Source organism: Phacochoerus africanus, chromosome 11 (assembly GCF_016906955.1).
Source record: "Phacochoerus africanus isolate WHEZ1 chromosome 11, ROS_Pafr_v1, whole genome shotgun sequence".
NCBI lineage: Eukaryota > Metazoa > Chordata > Mammalia > Artiodactyla > Suidae > Phacochoerus > Phacochoerus africanus.
Window position 1 is genome coordinate 21,275,722 of NC_062554.1, and position 18,629 is coordinate 21,294,350.

An 18,629-nucleotide genomic window follows, 5' to 3' on the forward strand; every position below is an offset into this window, starting at 1 on the left:
CATCCCTCTTTTGGGGGTCACCCCTTATTGCTTTAGTGAAGGGATTGTCTTCTGGGATCTCCTGGAAATCATAATCAGCTGGTAGTTTCTCTGACATTACAAAATAAATACATTAAAATGTGCCCACCTCTCTGAGACCTTGGAACTCTTCTCCAGTACTTTGCCAAGGTAGTTCTGGCACCTCCACATCATTTATTTTGGGCCAACGTTGTTTCCAGGCTTCAAAGAAGCACATGGGATCAACTCCAGGTATACTTGCCAGCATGTTAAAAATTAAGTCATGAGGATGCTCTCGCGGAAATATTTATCTGTTATCTGGTCTTATATTCTGTCCTCCATGATCCAGCATCTCAAAACCAGTTCCTCCGAAAGTTCTCCAAATTCCTACTAACAATTATTAGCCAGGTTCTGTAGCTCATTTGATTACTAATCCATTTTATAGGTCATACTTTTCCACTCAAGTCATATTGAGAGTTGATTCTAATTGTTTGACCAGACGCCATGAGGAGAGATGGGAGCAGAACTTACACATGACCTTCTTTACCATGGTGATTGGCTGTTCTCCCACTGGAAAGGGTAAGGACCTCTGTTTCAGAAGATTCCCCAGGTCCAAGACTTTTAAGAGCGTCTACCTAAATATTTCCTCCTATATTTCAGTGTCCAATTCTTTCCCTACAGGCATCCTGATTTTGGTGATGATTACTGGCTAGCTCTGAGAATCTGGCCTCCTTTACAACTCTGTTTTTCCTAAAACCAAATCTCAGGCCTGATTTTCTGCATGGTCTATCCTCCAGCTGATGGAAATGAGGGTCATTTCGATTGCTACTTGGAGGTCTTCAAGCTTTCACACCAAATCCTGAGTTGAATGTTGGCCGACCCAAATCTAAAATTTTTTTTTTGGTCTTTTTTTTTTGTTGCTATTTCTTGGGCCGCTCCCGCGGCATATGGAGGTTCCCAGGCTAGGGGTCTAATCGGAGCCATAGCCACCAGCCTACGCCAGAGCCACAGCAACGTGTGATCCGAGCCGCGTCTGCAACCTACACCACAGCTCACGGCAACGCAGGATCCTTAACCCACTGAGCAAGGGCAGGGACCGAACCTGCAACCTCATGGTTCCTAGTCGGATTCGTTAACCACTGCGCCACGACGGGAACTCCTAAAATTTTTTTCCTATGGAATTTATGGAAATTAACTATACAGCCTCATGTCTTTCAAGCACAAGAGCAATAGAGTTTTCTTCTGTCTCTATATTCTATCCCAATCCACCTGAGGAGAGTCTTAGTAATTATGGTGCTATGGCTTGCCAGGGATTAGCTCCACCACATTATTCACCAGCAAGGGGTCCCCTGCTACCATCTGGCTGATGAATGATTCAATTCAAAAGCTAGAATTGAGGATCTACTTCCTAAACCACCTCTGTCTCAACTAACTTGCACTGGATTTTGATTCCTTCATAAGACCCTGAAAGAAGAAGCTGAGTAAAAATTGTTTATTTGGGAAGTGATCGGGAAGCATCAGAAGAGGAGTGGGGGAATGAGGAAAGAAGGAAAGGAAACCACTAAAGGATGAGTTAGGTGGTAAGGTCTCCTCTGGCAGCGCCAAGGGGCTATTCATCCCAGTAGGGATGTCTGAAAGACTGCCTAGAGCAGGACTCAGCATTGGCCCTCCTGAGAGATGAAGAACAAATGTATTTACTACCCCCCAATCTTGATATCATTGGTTGAGGGCTAACTCCTTGGGTGCCTGCCTCATGAGTCCAGTGCTCCAGAGAATGCTCTTGGTGAAAGGGTCACAGACACTTATAATAGGAAACTGTGTGGCTGGTACTTACAGAAATAGTGAGTGCCAAGATAATATAGGTAGGACACCCAAAAACATCTGTTACAAAGCTCCTGGTGAGTGTATGATGGATATCAGTGTAAAATAATGCCATTAAATCTCATGTTGCCGCAGCTGCGGCATTAGCTGCACTTGGGGCTCAGATCAGTCCCTGGCCTGGGAACTTCCGTATGCCATGTATGCCATGGGTGCAGCCATAATAATAATAATAATAATAATAATAATAATAATAATAATAATAATAATGGCATTAAGAAATAGTAGCTACCTGAAGCATATCTGCACTATAGCCTTTGTGTAAAGAAAGATATCACTGTGCATATTTTAGTTGTCTCTTTATATGTTAACTGGCCTGGCACCATTCTTGACCAGAATACATAAGGATATATTCCTCTGCTTAACCAAAAACGTGCATGTGCACTGCTGACTTTCTTGGCCTAAAGGCCAATATGACCTGTAGGTACAGATGCACTGGACTCATCTCAGTTTTACTAATGCCCCTCAGTTCCTTTAGGTGCACATTTCCCATCTCTTTTTTGAAACTAAATTTCAGAAATGGGTCTTGAGACCTATGGACATACAGTCAAAAAAAAAAAGTTTACAATACTGAGAAACTGAAAGCACATTCACAAGTAAGGAAACGGCATCTTTTAATGGTTTATTTTTCACTTGTGAAAATATATATAATATATATTACATGTACAGAAGAGTCCCACAGCTTGAGTCAGAGAAAGCGAACAGAAAGGCACATACCAGGGGCAGTCTTTTCATAAAGTTTTCAGTTGAACCAACATTCAGGGCAAGGCAAGTGACAATAAAAGCAACAAAGGCATAGGCAGCCTGTGTACATGACTCTGAAGAGCTAAATCAGACACAACTCTAGGTCTGTTGAGAATGGAGGTCATCTCTGGAGAAAATACCATTTCTACTTAATAGGCCTGTCAGACCAGCAGAGGATGCATTGAAATCTGGACAAAGACACCAGGGGCAAAGTGAAAGCCAAGGCGCTTAACTTGACAGCTAGTCTGTTCTTCTCCTCTTTCTCTTTCAGACCTGAGGCCTTAGCTGATTCAGAGAAGCAAATAACAGGGCTGACTCTGGCTCTGCAGAATTATGGCCAGCTACAAGACAGAAATTTTGTAACAGACTAAATATTTTAAAAGCTTGTAAACACTGGGCTGATGCTGAGAAAAACATAAAAAGAACATTTGCTGTTTCTCTTATAGGAAAGATACAGGCATAGAGCTTTAGCTGGCCCCAGGTGTATCTCTATCCTGACACTGACCCAAAATGGTAGGAATTGAGACACAATTCATGAGATGATTAGATGACTTCCATCAGATGCCAGCCCAGGAGCTACTAGGATTTGGCACAGCTGGAGCAGCTGACAGCCCTGGGCGATGTGAGATGGGGCTTCACAATGTCAGGCTCAATGGACTCCATCAGGTCACACTCGTTTGCAAGTATATGTTTCACCAGGCATCTGGAGGCTTCATCGATGTTTATATTTTCCTAAGGGGAGAAAAAAAAAACAACCCAGCTTTTATTATTCAGTATTCTAAAATAATGCTGTAGCAGAGACTTATATGAAACAAAAGGGCAATATTTAAATATCTCTTTTTAAACTCTATCCATGCATCTTCTTTCTATTACCCTCACTCTCATCTATTCTTTCAAAGAACTCTTCCTTTTTTTAGTCCTTCACAAAAGTAAAAATACTTATTTGTTTTGTTACTTAGAAAAGTAGTGGTTAGTGGACTCATTTAGTAGGTTGAATTTGTTAGAGGGCAATGTTCTTATTTATATATATATATATTTTTTTTTTTTGCTTTTTTAGGGCTGCACCTGTGGCAGATGGAGGTTCCTAGGCTATGGGTTAAATCAGAGCTATAGCTGCCCTCCTACACCACAGCCACGGCAATGCGGGATCCATGCCATGTCTGCAACCTACACCACAGCTCACAGGAATGCCAGATCCTTAATCCACTAAGCGAGGCCAGGGATCGAACCCACATCCTCATAGATACTAATCAGGTTCATTGACACTGAGCCACGACAGGAACTCCTTTCATAGTATGCTACTGTAGAAGCTATATTCTATGTCTTCGACCTAAATTAGGTTCATAATTGTTCTCTGTCACATACTACCTTTGTGACCTTGATATGAAATAGGAACAATAAGACACCATCAGTGGTTTCACCAGTATTTCTTGCGCTCTGCCTTCCAGTCAAATGGTAGGAGTGCACTGCTCTGACCTCTGTGAAGTTAGGCGTGGACATATGACTTTCACTGGACAAGGAAATGGAAGGATAAATGGTTATGTCTCACTTTTGCTTTTGTAGAGAAGCAATAAGAGCCAATACTCTACTGACTGTATTCTTTTCTCCCTGCTTTTGCAATTATGGAAGGCACAGAGATGGACATTCTCTAGGTCTTTGAATGAGGTTCAAGAAAAGCCCACAATCCTATGATGATGCTTTAGTCTAAGTGAGAATGATGACCTTGTTGTGTTAAGCCACTGAACTTTGGGGTTGTTTATTACTGTGACATTACTTAGACAATCGAGATGGGCATAACTCGCCAAAGGAAAATATGAAATCCGAAATGTGAGTCTAGTTTCAAGAATGAAATGTGTCAGTTTGGGGAAAATATGGAGCAAGTATTGGAATCTAAAATACACTGTTAATTCAGTAACTATAGGTTAAGTTGCCTTTTCTCTGCTAGTCAGAAAACTGAGCAATGCGGACTATTTACTGCTGGTCTACTAAACAAGAAACCTTGATCTTTAGTAAAGTCAAATTTTACTGTCATCACAATTTGTAGAATATCTCTGAAGTGTTTCCTTATATTCAGTGAAAGATAGGACATTTTTTGTCAAATTGTTTTGCTACAAGATCTTGTGGTCCAATCTGAAGTGTAACTACTTATCCCTCCTTTTTGTATGGATATCAAAAGTTGTTTATGTATTTTGAGATCATTGCATGAAATCATATTACATAGAAAATGTAAGAGGTAGGGATGGTTTCCGAACGGCATCTGTATGACTCATGCCATTAGATGTAAACACTGATTAGCATGGTTCCCATCATTCAAGCCCAACCCTGAATTCACTTGCTATGAAAACTTACGGTAACTTTCTGAGTTCCCAAAAACAGCCTGATTATTTTCTCCTACTTAGAAAGCCTTAATAAAAATGCCTCTGAGGATTTCTAAATCTAAAGCCAAGTGAAGTCCTGGTTGCTTTTTTGTTTTTGCTGTTGTTTTTACTGGTTTTTATGCTAGATCAGAATTCATGTCTCTGAGCTTTCCTTTGCTCATCTATATGATGGTCTTAATGATAGTTTTATCAAATAAAAAATGGCTTCTCTTTATAGGTGTGGGGTCATTGGTGCTTTCACAGGGTTGGGCACTTTATATACATAATCTTATTTAAACCCGTTTGAGGCCCTAGAGGCAAGGATTCATTTTTTGGTGTTAATCGTTTTGTTGTTATTGCTGGCACAGAGATGGAATGACCTTCCCCACTTCAGCTCAGCATGCGCCTCATGCCTTGGAAGCCAGTCCAGAGAGAGGAACCGTGCTTCTGCCGTCTTCTCACTCAGTGGGTGAGTTACTGTGCCTTTAAGTCATTACCCATGCTTGTCATATGTTCTGTTACTCTTCTTCTCTTAGCATCATGCCCAGGGGTCACATTTAAACTACTTGCTCCCAGGCAGTAATCTGACACAGACAAGAGTCTGGCTCTGTGGGACAGACCCAGATCAATGCTTTGTTCTTGAGTCCAGCCACTTGGTCCATTAAAGCCTGGTCCATGGTCCTCAACTGCCTCCTCTTCAAGGAAAGGGGGGAAGTATAGTCTCACTTCGCCTCCCAGGCCTTGGGCTCTTGGGCCAGCACATCATGCTAAAGAAGCTCTATATTTGGGTGGTTTGAAGGTGCTTTCTCAGCCATTAATAAATGCTCTGGATCTCATTTGGTTATCACTTGTGCATTGGGGAAGGAGGTAATAACATCCCATCGCACATACCAAGCATAGGATATCATCATATTTATTTAAGGTAAGAAAACTTAAGTTTAGAGAAGTTAAGAGACTCCCCCTGAACCTCATGTAGCAGATGGGTTTGAGGGCCAGAACTCACACCCAGGTGGTTCAGACATCAAAGCCTGGCTTTTACTAAGCTAAGTCCTTCTCAAGATGGTTTCTAAGATCAAGTGCAATAACGAAAGTGTTTACTATAGTGTTAGGCCCAATGGGTGCTAAATAACCTTCCTCTGGAGTTCTCCTTGTGGCTTGGTGGGAATGAACCCAACTAGTATCTATGAGGATGCGGGTTTGATCCCTTGCCCCACTCAGTGGGTTAAGAATCTGGCATTGCCGAGAGCTGTGGTGTAGGCCGTAGACCCAATTCAGATCTGGCATTGCTGTGGCTGTGGTGTAGGCCAGCAGCTGCAGCTCTGATTCGACCCCTAGCCTGGGAACTTCCATATGCCCCAGGTGCGGTCCTGAGTAAAAAAAAATTCTTGGGAGTTGCCTTCGTGGCTCAGCAGTTAATAAGCCCAGCTAGGATCCATGAGGATGCAGGTTCAATCCCTGGCCTCTCTCAGCTGGTTAAGGATCCAGTGTTGCTGGGAGCTTGGCTCGGATCCCAGGTTGCTGTGGCTGTGGTGTAGGCCGGCAGCTGCAGCTCCAATTCGACCTCTAGCCTGGGAACTTCCATGTGCTTCGGGTGCAGCCCTAAAAAAAACGAAGAAAGAAAGAAATCTTAGTTGCTCTCTCTTTCATTAAGCAAGTTTTAAACTTTAAAAGGGGCCCTCTTTCACATACAATATAAGTTAGATTTAACAGTCTTTTTCAGACCTCCACTCGTACATCTACATGCCAGTTAAAGAGGGTTTTCTTTCGTTAATATGCAAATTGGCCAAATCTGCTAAGGAGGAGAGTGAAGTGTGGCCAAATGAGTGAAAATCAATCATTCTTTAGAGGAAAACAACTAAAACCTAAGTCCAATTAGTGGCAGCCTAGCAGGATCATTTTAGTAAAAAATAAGGTGATGCAGGCAAAGGCTACTGGTGTTAGGACTCGGGCATGAGACTGTGCAGGATGGGGCTCTAGACCGACAAAACCATCAGAGCCAAGGAGTGGCTTTTGGATCACATGTAGGAAGAGAGTAGCAGCTCCTGATGACTGAGTCATTCAATCAATGGTATTTCGATTTTCACTAAGTACGAGGCATACAAAGACAAAGAGGATAAAATAAACTGTCCTTGGCGAAGCTTGTACTAGCAAGGTAAACAGCAGAGGTACAATACGGTTGGAAAGGGCATCTAGAGCTGGAATCCTGTAGAGACTTGAATGCTAAGTTGGCCAGGCAGAGTCACTGAGGGTTTTTTTTGCAAGTGACATGTCAATAAACACAATCTGATACAATCTATTACTAGACAAAACTATACAGAGCCTTAGCAATCTCTTTAAATACTTAATCTATCAGTGAGCATATAGGAAATAGCTGTCATGTGTACCATGATGCTGGCTGCCTGGGCACACCTATTCCAGATAGGAACCTTTAAGAGGAAGCCAGGAAGAGGAGCAAGCATTATATTTGCCACCTGCGTTCTATAAAAGGGCATGGTGTACAGTGTTTAGAGCATGGGCCTGCAGCCACATTATCTCAACTCCCCACTTTCTGGCTGTGTGACCTTGGAAAACTGTTTCAGCCACTCTGCACCTTAGTTTCCTCATCTATAAAAAGGGACTCAAGGAGTTCCCATTGCAGCTCAGCAGGTTAAGAGCCTGACTAGTATCCATGAGGTTTTATATTCCATTCCTGGCCTTGCTAATTGGGTTGGGGACCCAGGGTTGCCGCAAGCTGCGGCGAAGGTCTCGGATCCAGCTTGGATCTGGCACCCGGGAACTTCCATATGCTGCAGGTGCGGCCCTACAAAGAAAAAAAAAATTAAAAACAGGGATCAAGAGATCTACTTTATAGATGATTCTCAGTTAATCCATGTTAATACCTGTAACATGTGGAACACTTAGAACAGTGAAGGGCATAGAGCAATCATTTAATAAATGCCATCAGTATATTCTTCTCATTTCATCATCAGAATATGATAATGTCTATATTCTATTCCTTCATTTTGTAGCTAAGGAAGCTGAGGTTGAGAAGGGGTAAGTGACTGTCCCCAAGACACACACTGGTAAGCTTTAAGGCCACGGGTGAGCCCAGGGAGAAGGCTAATACTTGCCATGATATTTACCATATACCTACTACCAAAAGGCAAGATACGTAGTGTTTAGAGTACAGGCGTGGAGTCAGATCCTTATCTCAAGGCCCCCTAAATATTCCCCTAAATAAATAAACAGTGGGCACAGCCTGTGTTTCTGGTATTAAAAGGGTTGGAAGGTTGCAGTCAGTGCCTCAGGCAAGAATGCATTGTATTGCTGGTCCTTCTGTCTTTCTGTACACCACTGAAAGCCACATCCAAGGCCTAGACCAGGAGAAGGAAGAATAATACAGAACTAATTTCCCTCCCTTTCTGTAAAAAACAAGCATGAATAATCAAACCTTGTCTGCTACAACTATAGGTTTGGACCTTTCAGGCAATTATATTGCGATATAATTGATTGTGCAACTTGGCATCCAAGTAGACACAGCCAAGCCCACATTTTCTAGGTTGTTGTGAAGAAGCAGAGCCTCTGGCTTAAGTGCAAAATACTACCTAGGAATTTTTATTGACATTTGTTCTAGAGAGTTGTAACAACCCCTCCAGGAGCATCTCACGACTTCCAAGTTATGCACACTTAGACCGAATCCACCGTGATTTATTTACATATTTGCAGTATGAAAAGATGGTCTATTGCACTGACTACTTCAGGTTGATGTGTAGTCCTCTTTATGCTTCTGCTCGGAATCTTTTCATTTATATCAATAAGCATGTCTGAGAAGGAGGCTTCAAATGCCTAACAAGCATTTTAGTGAAAACAAATGTTAGTAACTACCAGAGTATTACTGAGTGTCTACTCCATGATGGGCATATAGCAGATGCTTTACTTATGAAATAATGTTCACATCCAATCCTCACAAAAACCTGTTAAAAAACTAATAGCCTTGTTTTAAAGGTAAGGAAACTTGAACCTTTGACAAAGTTAGGTAACTGAACCAGAGCAGAGCAAGCTCTTGCTCAATCTGTCACTCCGACCAAGACTAGCCTAGCTCCATTGTCTATCCTGCTCCCATACATTACATGACAGCATCTCCAAGGATAAAAAAGGATTAAAAGAGTTCCTCTTGTGGCTGAGTGGATTATAAACCCAACTAGTATCCATGAGAATGAGAGTTTGATCCCTGGCCTTGCTCAGTGGGTAAAAGGATCTGGCTTTGGCATGAGCTGTGGTGTAGTTTGCAGACATGGCTCAGATCCCATGTTGCTGGGGCTGTGGCATAGGCCAGCAGCTGCAGCTCCAATTCAACCCCTGGTCTGCAAACTTCCATATGCCTCAGGTATGGCCCTAAAAAGCAAAAAAGAGAAAAAAAAAGTTGTATTTCTAAATCAGTAATTCTTGACCCTGGCCGCATATTCTAGTCATTTGGAGAGTTCAAAAACATCTATGGGCAGGGTTCTCCTCCCAGACATTAAAATGTGCGTCAAGGTTTGAGACACACTCATGTAATTAAGAATGCCTTTAAAGATGTTCTTTTCTATTTCAATTGTGAACTCTCTGGAAATAACATTTAATATAGTGATTTTTAAGCTGTAGTGTTTCTGATCTTGCCAGAGAGGAAGGCATATAAATCTAACTGTCTGAGGTCTTGCGTATTGTCAGTTTTTTAATTAGCTCTTCAGAACATCTGTCTGGTGGCAAATTATTTAATCTCTGACCCCTGCTGCCAGAGAGCAAAAATACCCTAGCAGAAAACTTTCACATCTGCCTAGTTAGAAGCTGGCAAAGAATTCATCCTCCCCTAATCTTTCCAAATACATCAACCTCAAACATAACACCAATGTACCAGAAGCTCTGAGGTTAGGGCATTAAATTCCTCAGCTCTGTGAAAGTTTAATTAGAGCAGATGGCCCACTAGATAATAACACCAGTGTAAGAAGTCTTACAGAGAACAGGTGTCTTAAGAATACTTTCTCTAAGAAGACTCAGCACTTGTTTATTGAGCACATAAGTGCCAACCCATTTGCTAGTTCTTATTTACTGAAGTTTGTGTCTAATACAGGGCAAGCATAGTGGATGCCTGTATTTTTGTCTGCGTAGCACATTTTTCCTCCCTCATCCCCTTCCCCATACCACTCCTCCTTTCCTTGGGGTGACTGCTTCCTCCCATTGGCAGGCATGAGCTTCTACTGGGGATCCTCTAAAGTGAGCCTCATATCTCAGACACTGTTCTCAGAAGTTGGCATTTCATTTAATCTTCACAATAAAGCCGAGGTGGGAGGTATCGCCTTTATTTGACAGAACAGGAAAGTGAAGTTCAGAGAGGCTAAATGAGGTACTCAAAGTCTCAGGGACAGTTAGGGACAAGATCTGGCTTCCAAGCCAATCCTCAAAGATTCTGTATTTTTGCTTTTCTTCTCCTTGCTGATTTCTTAGAGTCTATGGACACCAGTGTCCACATGTCCATGTGCAGGTCTACTAAATCCAGAGCCCACGGTTTTGCACTTTGCCACTTTCCCCATGAAAGGAAGACAGAAGTGAAAAGTGTGATTCAGACAAACCAGGTCCTAGGGATGTCCTATCATCTGAAAGTTACCAGACTTTAGTTCATGTAACAGGTACTAGGAAGGCCAGATGGAGGCATACTGTCACTGATTTCTACACAGGATAGAGTCCCACTGCCAGCATGGAGATACAGGGGAAGAAGAGGAACGGTCACAGATAAAATCAGCTCCAAAGATTGTATCCATCTGATAGTGCTTCCCCCATTCCCACCACGGTCCTAGCTCAGCCCCTGTCCTTTGTGCGCCAGATGTCAAAGTCTACTTCAAACACTCTGTCTCCCCTCTTCTCTGTAGTCCCAGGGCCTCCTACCTCACAGTTCTCTTTCTTTATCTCCTTCTTACTATTCCAGCAGCATCTGGAATCCCACTTCAGCCATGAAACATCCCCAAGCTTCTAGAGAACCACCCAAAATTATTAAAGAGGGAGGGAAATTAGACCTCACTAATTCAACCCTGCTATCTTTGATGCATCAGGAAATTAAGGCAACCGAGAAGGAAAGTGACTTGCCTGACATCACACAGGCTACCTCTTAGTTCTTGCTGCTTGCACAACTCTTTTGTTTCTAGAAATAGTACCTCTTCTGAGTAATCATCTCTCAGCACTAGGAAATGTCTCTTTGGTGCTCCCTGGTACTTTCTATCCATCTGGCACTCACCACTGACTTAATTGCCTGTCGTCTGTGTCCTTAAAGTCAGGGGTCGAATCTCATTATCTTTGTGATCCTGGCTCTAAGCACAGTGCCAAGTGCAGAAGAGATCTCTAAGCAGTGGCCCCAAATTAGCTGATTGGTAACTTTTAATAGGCCAGGTACCTTTTAAGTATTTTACCTGTATTAACGAAATGAATCCTCATGAAAATTCAGATGAGTAAACTCAGGAGAGGTTAGAACATTTTCCCAGGGCCACGGGAAGTCACACTTATGGCATCTGATTCTCTAGCCCACGCCACTACTCCACGATCCCCTTAAGTTCCAGCGCTACTAAGACAAAGCCAGACTCAGTCTCAGAGCCCCCGCTCTTAACCTACTGTGTCACACTCCACTTTATAAATGTTTGCTGGCACACTCAACATCACTAATCATTAGGGAAATGCAAATCGAAACCACAATGAAATATCATCCCACGTCTGTCAGAATGGCTATTATCAAAAGACCACAAATAAAAAACATGGGTGAGGATAAGCAGAAAAGGGAACCCTTGTACATTGTCGGTGGGAATGTACATTGGTTCAGCCACTGTGGAAAACAGTGTGGAGGTTTCTCAAAAAACTAAAAATACAACTACCGAATGACCCAGCAATTCCAGTCCTGGGTATATATCCCATGAAAACAAAAGCACTAAGTCAAAAAGATACATGCGGGAGTTCCCATCGTGGCGCAGTGGTTAACGAATCCGACTAGGAACCATGAGCTTGCGGGTTCGCTCCCTGCCCTTGCTCAGTGGGTTGACGATCCGGCGTTGCCGTGAGCTGTGGTGCAGGTTGCAGACGCGGCTCGGATCCCGCATTGCTGTGGCTCCGGCGTAGGCCGGTGGCTACAGCTCCGATTCGACCCCTAGCCTGGGAACCTCCATATGCCGCGGGAGCGGCCCAAGAAATAGCAACAACAACAACAACAACAACAAAAAAGATACATGCGCCCCAATGTTCACAGCAGCATTATTTACAACTGCCAAGATATGGAAGCAATCTAAGTGTCCATCAACAGATAAATGGATAAGGAAGATGTGGGGTATATATATATACAATATAATACTGCTCAGCCATAAAAAGAATGAAATTTTGCCATCGGCAGTAACACGGATGCACTCGGAGGGCATCATGCTAAGTGAGATAAGTCAAAGATAAATACTGTATGATTAAAAAATACAACACAGGAATTCCCGTCGTGGCGAAGTGGTTAACGAATCTGACTAGGAACCATGAGGTTTCGGGTTCGATCCCTGGCCTTGCTCAGTGGGTTAAGGATCTGGCGTTGCCGTGAGCTGTGGTGTAGGTTGCAGATGCGGCTCGGATCCCGAGTGGCTGTGGCTGTGGCGTGGGCCGGCGGCTACATCTCTGACTAGACCCCTAGCCTGGGAACCTCCATATGCTGAGAGAAGCGGCCCTAGAAAAAGCAAAAAATAAAATTAAAAAAAAGATAAAAAAATACAACACACTGGTGAATATAACAAATAAGAAGCAGACGCTCAGCTATAGAGACCAAACTAGCGGTTACTGGTGGGAAGGGGAGAGGAGGAATATAGTGATGGGGGCGTAAGAGGCATTTAGGGTATAAGATCAGCTACAACAATGTACTGTACAACATGGAGAATATAGCCGATATTTTGTAATAACTGTAAATGGAGTATAACCTTTAAAAACTGTAGATCCCTTCGTAGCCCAGTGGTTAACGAACCCGACTAGGATCCATGAGGATGTGGGTTCGATCCCTGGCCTTGCTTAGTAGTAAGGATCCGGCATTGCCATGAGCTGTGGTGTAGGTCACAGACACAGCTCAGATCCCGAATTGCTGTAACTCCGATTTGACCCCTAGCCTGGGAACCTCCATATGCCACGGGTTGACCCTAAAAAGCAAAATAAAATAAAATAATAATTGTATAAAAAATAAAAAAATAGGCCCAGCATTAGTCAAACGATTTATAGTTAATGATATCTATAATGAAGACATGTTTCCATTTATACCTAATACGTGATTACTTTCACAATTAAAGTATGAGTAGGAACAAAAATAAAACGTGTGCTGAAATTGACTCAAGTCTCCTAACTTAATGGCACCTATTAATCAGTCTCAAAAGGAGAAGACAGAATAAACATAAACATAAAAACTATCATTTAGCCAGGCTTAATAAACCCCATTAATGAAAACATAGAAGTCTTCAGTCAAAAGACCTTCTCATTCACCTAGTTTAAGAAGATAAATGGCCCACTAGACACAAAATATTAATAGTAATAATTGCTGACATTTATTGAACACTCACTATGGAACACTCACTCAGGTCCTATGCATGCTTATATATAATCTCATTTAACATTAGTACATTCTGGGAGGAGGGTATACTATTAACCTATTGCACAGATTAGGAGACTGAGACACACAGAGGATAAGCTATGTAGCCACAGTATTTGTTGGACTTACTCAATCCAAAGACATATTTATGGGGTGCTAAATATGAGCAGAAATTATGTTTTATAATCCATTTCCACTGTGATTAAATGTTTTCATTTTGACACCTCTGTGTGCCAAGTCTGAGAATTGAGACTGGAACACTGTTGTCCCAGGAAGCAGCAAAGGATAATGGAAAAAGAATGAGCTTTGGAGTCAACCTTTGAAACTTGGTCTTGCCACTTACTGTGGGACCCAGAACAAGTCCAAATCCTGAGCCTCCCCACTTGATATGCAAAATGAAGCTAATGACAACTGTACCTAATAGGGTACGTGTTAGGATTAAATGATACACACAGATGAAGCACTTAGACATTACAGACTTCCCTAGGCTGAAATTAGAGCCCCTCAATTCAGACACCTATCACTGGTCAGTATGTAATGGCTTATTTGTCTGCATCCTCACAGCACTGGGGGCTCCTGGAGCTTCATTGCTGTAGCCTAGCACCCAGCACAGTGCCTGCAGGCCGTGGGCACTTGGAAGATATTGGGTAAATGAATGAACAAATGAATGAATGAATGAAGCAATCAGTGAGGCCCTCAGAAGAGTAACAGGTTCGGGTTTCAACCTGAAAATAATTTCCAATGTGGGTGATGTCTGTAGGGAGTTAAAAGGAAAACATATTCACGACAGAATTTACTTCACAAGTCAAACTCCCTGTTTTTGTCTTGTTTTCCAGTTACAATTTGGCACCATTACTTTTTGGTAAAATGAAAGAAGACTGACTGAATCAGTTTATAAAAATTGAACTGTTCTGTTAAAGGCTTTGTAGTTATGCAGATCTATGTTGGAATATTGAGTTTCCTCTTTTAAAAATAATTCTTGGGAGTTCCCGTCATGGCTCAGTGGTTAACGAATCTGACTAGGAACCATGAGGTTGCGGGTTCGATCCCTGGCCTTGCTCAGTGGGTTAAGGATCTGGCGTTGCCGTGAGCTGTGGTGTAGGTCGCAGACATGGCTCGGATCCCGCGTTGCTGTGGCTCTGGTGTAGGCCGGTGGCTACAGCTCTGATTCAACCCCTAGCCTGGGAACCTCCATATGCTGCAGGAGCAGCCCAAGAAATGGCAAAAAGACAAAAATAAAAAAAAATTTTTTTTTTAAATTCTTCCTGGAGTTCCCTGATGGCTCAGTGGGTTAAGGATCTGGGGTGATCACTGCTGTGGCTCGAGTCACTGCCGTGGCATGGGAATTTCTGCATGCTATGGGTGTGGCAAAAAAGAACAATAATAATTCTTCATATCTTGTTGCAACAAAAATTATTTCTGGTAACTTATGCTATTTAATAACTAGAAGAACTTAGACAAATACTTAATTTTTCTGGGCCTCCTCTACAATTTAGAGAGAATAACACCCACTTGAAGGAATTATCAGGATTAGAAATATCTTATTTGGGGCAAAAGTAGAAGCTGGGTAACATTACCTATTTTATGACCCTATATTATACATAATTATTTTAATATCATCCTCTCCTCTTAAGAACTTTTAAGATACTGAATGAAAGGTCAATTCTAGTTTAGTAACAATTTTTCAGGCCTTCAGTTTATCTTTTCTTTGTATATGATCCTTCTGCCCAGACCTCAGTTAACTCTTTAGTAGAGAATGTGAAGTCCTTGCTTTCTTTTCCAGATAGTACAAATGAAATTGTTTGGTAAAAATAATTCCATTGTTAGAATAATGTTATCTTGGGTAAAAACATAGGAACAAGAACTATAAGTAAGAGCAGATGTGTTGATACAACTGAACAAGTCCATCTTTTAATCATCGTTTCGTCTTTGGCATGTCATGATGCTAGCTAGCTACCAGCACTCTAAGTCCTCCCAACTAACTTCAGAACCTACGTCTACCCCCCCTACTAACTAACCCTGACGTCTAACGCCTAAATTCCACAGTCAGATAACGAGCCATTCTTAGCCTGGGCGACCTCCCTTGCGGCAGCGCTTTGCATGTGCTGGTGTACCGTTTTCTTCTTCCTTCTGTTGAATAACACTATTCTTTTCTTCATTCTACAAACTCGTAATAGGAAAAAAAGGAGGAGCTACGTCAATTTGAAGTTCCTCTCATGAGACTGAAAAATCATGTAACTAAATGAAATAATTCATTATTCAGCAAATAATCACTGAGCACTTTCCATGGACTGGACACTATGCACCAGAATCATGCCATTCAGCGCTTTCACACTGACTGTGGGGTCAGCCGTCGTGTGATTATCTTATTCGTCCAGGCCTGTTCCATCTCTGCTTAGGGGTGATGGTGGTGATTCCCTCCTTTTTCACCATCACTCTGATGTTTCACTTTAGGTCCGGCCCTGTGGAGTCTCTTCTCTGGTCACATGCCTCTCTTTTCTTCCCGTGGCAGTCTGTCCTCCACATTCCCGCCAGACAGACTCCTGACTACTCTGATTAAAGCGTAGTGATGGTCACACCTCAACCCCGTGTCCAGCTCAGAAAAACTCTGTTGGGAGTCCCCGTCGTGGCTCAGCGGTAAACGAACCGGATCAGTATTCATGAGGATGTGGGTTTGATCCCTGGCCTCACTCAGTGGGTTAAGGATCCCGTGTTGCCATGAGCTGTGATGTAGGTCACAGATGTGGCTCAGATCCTGCATTGCTGTGGCCGTGGCGTAGGCCGGCAGCTGTAGTTTTGGTTCGACCCCTAGCCTGGGAACCTCCATATGCCACAGGTGCAGCCCTAAAAATACAAACAAACAAAAAAACGCATAAAAAACACCTCTGTTGGCTCATGCTGCCTACTCAGAATCAGTGCAGACGGCTACACAGAGGGCCAGCCGGTATAGCCACAACTGAACTCTCCTGTCTCACTTCCACTGGCTGTCCTTACTTGGCGAGGTTCCAACTGAACAGAGCCCCAGGCCCATCCCTCAATGTGCTTTGCTTGAGTTCATACTCCATGTCTATCCGCAGGTCTCCTGCTCATCTCGAGCAAACACATCTCACTTGAAGTATTTAGCCTCCGACATCTAACTGATTCATGATGATTTCACTTTATTCTGCACGAACTTCTGGATGAAATTCAGATATATTCCCCAGTTCAGAATCTTCCAATCATTTTTGAATTTTTATTGTTTAGCTATTTGTTTATTTAAGGGGAATGGTGCAGTAGAAAGACTCAGAACTAACCTAGCTCTATCAATGCTAGTAGCTAGGTAATCTCGGGCCAAGTCACCCCAACCTCTCTCTGATCCTTAATTTCTATAGTTATAATACTCAATTTAAAAACAATAATGCCAGCTTCACAAGGTTGTTGAGAATGTGTATAGAACAAGATGAGATACTTGAAAGAACTCCGCAATAGCATATGCATACAATAGGCCCTGAAAAGAAAAGAAAATGCTTAGGAAACAATACAACATTGCATAAAGGTCAAGTTTTATATGAGACTGTTTGGAAGCACAAGCATACTTCTTTGTTAGAATAAGTGGGTTCTGAGGTTTTATAAGATGGTACAGGAAAAAAAGCTATCTTTTGATTAATTTTTGAATAAGTTAAAAATAATTCAAAATGTTTCTTTCTTTTTTGTCTTTTTAGAGCCAAACCCACGGCATATGGAGGTTCCCAGGCTAGGGGTTGAATTGGAGCTGTAGCCACTGGCCTACGCCAGAGCCACAGCAATGCCAGATCGAAGCCGTGTCTGCAACCTACACCACAGTTCATGGCAATACCAGATCCTTAACCCACTGAGCAAGGCCAGGGATTGAGCCCACAACCTCATGGTTCCTAGTCGAATTCATTTCCACTGCGCCACAGCAGAAACTCCTTTTTTTTGTTTTTGTTTTTGTTTTTTGTTTTTTTTTTTTTCCCCGTCTTTTGCAAAATGTTTCTTTATCACAGGATTCCTCAGAGACCTAGAAGCTCACAGAATGTTGCATGTGATTGAACTTCTAGCATTACATGGAGGAGAGGTTTCGCATCATGAGGGGAGGACAGGAGGGGAAGGGACCCAGAGCAACATGGCAGAACTGGGAGCAGAAAAGGAAGACCCTCAACGAGAACGGATGAGTCAAGAAAAGGCAGATTCAGGTTGGGAGGGAGGCTTGGAAAGAAGCCAGTTGTCCCCCTTCCCCCGTCCCATCCTCAGGCAGAGAAGGGGTGTGTGGTAGCTCATAAACTGACGTGATCACAGAACACTTAACTCAGGCTCTGTCTCACAGGGCTGGTGTTCCTCTTTGCACAATTCAGCAACTTGAACAGGAGCAATAGTAGGATAATGGGAGTGGCTGTGGATGGCGGCTGTGGGTGGGTGGACAGAGACACTGCTAACTGATTTTGTATTATACTTGTGACTTCGTTCATCCTTCCCTAGCTAGTGCCACCTCCATGTTTACCTTTCTCCATATTTCTGAGCCTCGCCTGAAAGGAAGTACGTGGGGGTTTTTTCACATGACTTGAACAGAGCAGGGTGAGACCATGCTCCAAACAAAATTGGGAACAGTGGGCCTGGCTGGTAATGACAAGTTCCCGAGAGGATGCCCTCCGGTGAGTCTTCTCGACCCATGCCCCACCCACCTGAGTCAGGCTGGGCCAGGTAGCTCTGCTAGGTGCCTCAGAGCAGTTCCCTGTAGTAACTTAAATCTTGCATGATTGCAATGACTTTTAGAAATTTGCCTTCTCACTAGATAGGAAACGTCTCAAGAGCAGAACTGGCTCTTTTATGCACTGGGAGTGTTGTTCGCAGCTTACCAGAGGCCGGTTGGCATGTGCATGCCCAGCAAGTAACTTACAAGTGAACTGGCCTATGAAAGGGAAAGAAAGGACTAAGACCAATTAAACATCACAAAAAAATTATTGTGAGCTGTTCTATGTTGATATCTGTTATGGTGAAGTTCCTTTAAACTCAGGACAGCTTTTGACAAGGAATTAAGGGACCTGGGTCCTAGTCCT

General features: G+C 42.8%; 1 protein-coding gene across 1 annotated transcript in view; it reads right to left on the reverse strand.

Annotated features, from left to right (window-relative positions):
- Positions 1 to 2,469: 2,469 nt before the first annotated feature.
- RAB38 (RAB38, member RAS oncogene family) overlaps positions 2,470 to 18,629 on the reverse strand; it is a 66,014-nt gene continuing 49,854 nt past the window's right edge. The window contains exon 3 of the mRNA XM_047753855.1: positions 2,470 to 3,351. Coding sequence (XP_047609811.1) covers positions 3,199 to 3,351 — 153 coding nt within the window. The 3' untranslated portion in view covers positions 2,470 to 3,198. The remainder of the gene's footprint in view (positions 3,352 to 18,629) is intronic.